The sequence below is a fragment of the Centruroides vittatus genome, unplaced genomic scaffold (genome assembly GCF_030686945.1).
Source record: "Centruroides vittatus isolate TY-2023 unplaced genomic scaffold, ASM3068694v2 scaffold_946, whole genome shotgun sequence".
NCBI lineage: Eukaryota > Metazoa > Arthropoda > Arachnida > Scorpiones > Buthidae > Centruroides > Centruroides vittatus.
This window is the reverse complement of record NW_027122723.1, coordinates 1014835-1020305: the sequence shown is the minus strand read 5'-3', so window position 1 is coordinate 1020305 and position 5471 is coordinate 1014835. Positions and strand designations below refer to the sequence as shown.

At 34.8% G+C, this 5471-nt stretch overlaps 1 protein-coding gene across 1 annotated transcript; it reads left to right on the top strand.

Annotated features, from left to right (window-relative positions):
* The first annotated feature begins 214 nt into the window (after nucleotides 1-214).
* LOC136990623 (involucrin-like) lies at nucleotides 215-1390 on the top strand. Its single transcript, XM_067289019.1, has one exon. The coding sequence runs from the start codon at nucleotides 215-217 to the stop codon at nucleotides 1388-1390; it is 1176 nt and encodes a 391-aa protein (XP_067145120.1).
* Nucleotides 1391-5471: the final 4081 nt, after the last annotated feature.

The following is a 5471-nucleotide window of genomic DNA, read 5'->3' as shown; positions in this document are numbered from 1 at the left end:
ATAGTTTTCGAGTAATTAAAGAATTTTTCCCTTAGGTTAGCTTTAATGACTATATTGTTTTAATTATATCAGAATGAATGATTACAAACGAATAAAAACAATTCAATAGTTTATTAGAAAGGCAATTTTCACAAATTAACTTCGCCGAAAATTTAACAAAATTTAATATACGAATTGAAGAATTTGCTGTATATAAACAGTAGCGTAACCAGGAATGGATCCAGGAGAGTTACGTAAACTAAGAGAGGGTTCACTAGAGTTTTGTAAACTAAGAGAGGGTCCAGGAGAGTTTTGTAAACTAAGAGAGGGTCCAGGAGAGTTTTGTAAACTAAGAGAGGGTCCAGGAGAGTTGAGTGAACTAAGAGAGGGTCCAGTAGAGTTTTGTAAACTAAGAGAGGGTCCAGGAGAGTTGAGTGAACTAAGAGAGGGTCCAGTAGAGTTTTGTAAAGTAAGAGAGGGTCCAGTAGAGTTGAGTAAACTAAGAGAGGGTCCAGGAGAGTTGAGTGAACTAAGAGAGGGTCCAGTAGAGTTTTGTAAACTAAGAGAGGGTCCAGGAGAGTTGAGTGAACTAAGAGAGGGTCCAGTAGAGTTTTGTAAACTAAGAGAGGGTCCAGGAGAGTTGAGTGAACTAAGAGAGGGTCCAGTAGAGTTTTGTAAAGTAAGAGAGGGTCCAGTAGAGTTTTGTAAACTAAGAGAGGGTCCAGGAGAGTTGAGTGAACTAAGAGAGGGTCCAGTAGAGTTTTGTAAACTAAGAGAGGGTCCAGGAGAGTTGAGTGAACTAAGAGAGGGTCCAGTAGAGTTTTGTAAACTAAGAGAGGGTCCAGGAGAGTTGAGTGAACTAAGAGAGGGTCCAGTAGAGTTTTGTAAAGTAAGAGAGGGTCCAGTAGAGTTTTGTAAACTAAGAGAGGGTCCAGGAGAGTTGAGTGAACTAAGAGAGGGTCCAGTAGAGTTTTGTAAACTAAGAGAGGGTCCAGGAGAGTTGAGTGAACTAAGAGAGGGTCCAGTAGAGTTTTGTAAACTAAGAGAGGGTCCAGGAGAGTTGAGTGAACTAAGAGAGGGTCCAGTAGAGTTTTGTAAAGTAAGAGAGGGTCCAGTAGAGTTTTGTAAACTAAGAGAGGGTCCAGGAGAGTTGAGTGAACTAAGAGAGGGTCCAGTAGAGTTTTGTAAACTAAGAGAGGGTCCAGGAGAGTTGAGTGAACTAAGAGAGGGTCCAGTAGAGTTTTGTAAACTAAGAGAGGGTCCAGGAGAGTTGAGTGAACTAAGAGAGGGTCCAGTAGAGTTTTGTAAAGTAAGAGAGGGTCCAGTAGAGTTGAGTAAACCAAGAGAGGGTCCACGGTCTCGTTACTTCTCGTTACAAAGGTACGGAACTCTGGAAAGTCTCTTGGTTTAATGCTGGACCATCCCAAAGATTATTTACCTCTGTAAATAAATAAAGTAAAATCAAATAAGTACAAGAAAAATATTTGAATATGATATGTATATACAATAGCTAACAGTTTACTCTTCATCCACAGCGGTGCAGGGGTGAATTTAGGGTTTGCACGTTTTAATTCGGCATCCCTAATACTTGTTCCAGTTACGTTGTTGTGTATAAACTTCTTATAAGTTTAAACACTATTTTAAAACTTTCTTCCCAATTAAGCATTATCTTCTTTATCTTATTTATCTTCTAATATTGTTTTAAAAATAAAAAAATGACGTAAGAAAAAGAAACTTTTATAGAAGTTTCTAATTTTAATTGGCTTTCTATTGTTATTATGGAGGTGGCTTTTTTGCCCATTGGGCATCGCCTTATCGTCTTATATTAAGAATAAAGAATAATAAAGTATCGAGTCGACTCTTACTCGATTTGGACAGAACAAAAATGGTCCTGACCTTTTTGTAGAAGTAAACAAATATTAAGCTTATTTATCTACAAAAATAATGCCTCAAATTGCTTTCATATATATATATAAACATTTAAAATTCGGAGAAACTTTCATTAAGTAATTATTAAACAGTTTGAAGATATTTACATAGCGGCCATTTTTTTATGTTTTAGTTGGTGGCCGTTGTTCAGAAGTTTGACTCGACACATATATATCTACATAAATTACCATTCGAAAGGCTTTGAGATTAGAATTCTCTTGCTTCTACGAGAAATCCGAGTTCGGATTCTCGAGATTATCATAGATTATTCCGGATGGACATATAATTTAATGCTACGATTCGCTAAATGTAAATAAATTCAATTCCGTTTCACTATTGCTAACTTAAGGATAATTACTGTAATAATAAAAAAATTCATTATTAAATATAGCCAAACCGCTAATAATGGCTACCTCTGAGTAACGGACGATCGGATGTCCGAGGCGGTTAAGGCATTAGTTTATCGATCTGAAGTATTGGGATCGAATCGGGATCTACGGTCGAAAAAATCCCAGGAACTTTTCGAGGATGATCTTTTCCTAATATTAGGATCTATCCCTCACCACCCGGTCTCCTTCATTGTTGGCCTGGCCACACCCACAATGGATTTTTCAACACTTTTCACCCTGTGGGCATTAGGGAACATTTTAGCGAGCTCATTATGGAATCGCCCAGGCCCACAACCGGGTGTGATCCGGAAGGATCCGTCTGGATCTGATCCCGGGTTCTCCAGAGTGGTAGGCTGCCACGTTAATCGCTTGGCCATCCGGCCACTGCAACCACGATTGACCTGATAAAAAGGCCTTCTTAGTGCTTACAGACAGGAAAAAAATTAAAAGTAAAAAAGACCTCCCAACAACGGCCATTTTTAGTGTTTCCGTTAGCGGTTGTTGTTCGGTGGTTTGATTGTATTAGGCAATAAATTTCTAAAATTCTATTTTAAAAAATAAATAAAAATAAATCTTAATTTCAATTTGTTATCTGTCTTTTTTATTGATAAAGATTTTTTATTTTTTAATCTATTGGGAATAGAAATTTCAAAATTATTATAGAAGTCGAATCATAGAAGTTTGTTGCCATTTCAAACAATGAGGTCAGTTTCAATTCTCCGTATTGACATAAATCCTACATACCAATAGAAGGGAATGACGTTGGAGGAATGATATATATACCATTAGCTATGAAATATATCTTTTCACTTTAATAAAGCGAAATGACAGCTGTTTCAATTTTTCATGTTGACATAAATCCAAATATTTTATTGGATTTAAAGAAATTTAATTTATATTTGCATTTTATCAGTATATAAGCCATACACTTGTGTTTTGTTTTGTTAGATGAAAGGCAGCAGTAATTGCTATTTTTTATCCTAGAAATTTAGATTGTACATATTATATTTTTCCGAAAAATTGCCCGGTTTCTTTCGTTTTATAAGTCAATATTTAATACCGTGGAACTTCTAAACAACGGTCACTAACGGGAACGTTTCCTTCGTTCCTGTCAATGGCTGTAACAATTGTTATTCGGAGATGGCCGTTGTTTAAATGTTATTGCAAGTTTGACTGTATTTGTAAAGAATTGCATGTTATTTTATTTATTTATTTTAATAATTACTAATGTCCATTAAATACAGTATTTTGACTAACAATTAGCAATTATTGTTGTTTATTTATTATTTATCAATAGATGGCGACACTGTTTAGATTTCATTGAAATTTTGTATGTTTGTAAAAATTGTAAACTAAAAACCTAAATAAAATGCAAAAATATTAAATTTAGTACTTTTTATGCTTCCATACTTTAGTTTATCAGTAAATATGGCATATACATTTAAAAAATAATACTTAACATAAATGGAATATATCGCCATCTCTCGGTTTAAATTGAAACTATTTACAGTATTATTTATATTTTTTTTCTATAATTAATGCAAAGAAGTTTAATCATAACTACAAAACTCAATAATTGTTAAAATAAGCGATTCAAGTCCTCAAAAAAATTAAAAATTGCTAACTTTTTACAGTATTACCATTTTCCCATAATTTATCAAGAAATAAATCGTATTTACCTCGTGGATTCGTTAAAAGATGGAGCTACCATCGATGAAAGGCAAACGTAGAATTTTTTTCAAATGTTTATTACTTCAATAACGGTGTATTTATGTACTTTTATTTTAAAATGAAATATCTAAATACAATAGGAAGATCGATGGTTTGGTGGTTTAGTTTCGCTCGAGCTAACTAACGAGCAGCTTGCCAATTCGGAAATGAATAGAGACATCTGGTGTCACTTCCCCTCTACAGAGGGCGTCACGCTCTAAGATTTTCTAAAGTGATGTACGGTACCCACAGTGGTTATGCCTTATCTGCAAACTAGTATATCTCCTCCGAAATCTTTCAGCATCATTTGTTATCTTGTGTGTTGCACAGCTATTTAATCATTGTTGCCATTACACATTGACTCGTTCAACGTCCGACTCGATCAAATTCTAAACAAGCCAAAGAAGGAACTTGAATCGAGATCCTTATCGCACTTTTCTTTAGTATTACTTTGGGTAATACAAGCAAGTTCGGAGAAATGTAAATTTTTATCTACCAAGTAACTGGTTAAATAATTGAATTTACGAGTAAACTAAGAGGCTCGTATCTTTTATAATCAAAAGAGGGGGAGTGGGATTAATTAATCTCTGGAGAGGTGGTGGATTGATTAAAGGGTTGTTTTAATCAACTTTCGGAAATTGCCAGGTACGTGAATCATTTTGAACGGAGACTAAATGATATCCAGTGGTATAATTGATTTAAAAGTCAATTTACGGCCAGGAAATGTTCTTTCTACTTGGTGATATTTGGGTTCCTAAGTTATATAGAAAGAACAGTTTGAATGCGTGATAAATTTAGGAAGAAATATCCTTTTAAAGTCAAAGCAACGTCTTCAAACATTTATCTGATATAAAGATATCCTGCAGTGTTATGTCAGAGTCCTTGAAATTTGAAAAGGATTTCGAAAGGGGATAGTGAATAAAAGAAGACTGTGAACCAGAAGGAATATTGCCACCCACGTCACTTCTGAACTCATAAATTACTCCAGGATTTATATTTCCCAGTTAAATTATGTGGGCTCACAACATAGAAAAAAAATTAACGAGCATTACTTTTGGATTAAAGTAAACAATGGTCTAACGCCTTTTTAAAGGGAGAAAACAAGTCATGCATTCTATGATTTGTGATGGAGCACTTAGTGACTTCGCTGTTGTAGAGGATCTGGTAAATGAGGTGAATCAGACTAGGTCCATCTAATTATCTTCGGCCTCCACTATTGTATAATTTCGACTCGTTTCCTTTCTTGCTTATGGTTTTCCATGTTTACATCTACTTTCCCAGAAGATGTTTAGAAATTTGCAACGAAAAAAATATAAAAGATATTATTATTTATTATTATTATTATAGAAGAAAAACAAGTGTTCGGGCATGAACCCATAATGCAAAGAGAAACACGGCAGAGAACTGTAGAGCCCAGAGGATCAAAAGGGGGACGACTATATATTACTACCACTCAACACTTCT

What these genes read in the sequence shown, in the direction of transcription:
- LOC136990623 (XM_067289019.1), top strand. Translation starts at nt 215, where the DNA reads ATGGATCCAGGAGAGTTACGTAAACTAAGAGAGGGTTCACTAGAGTTT.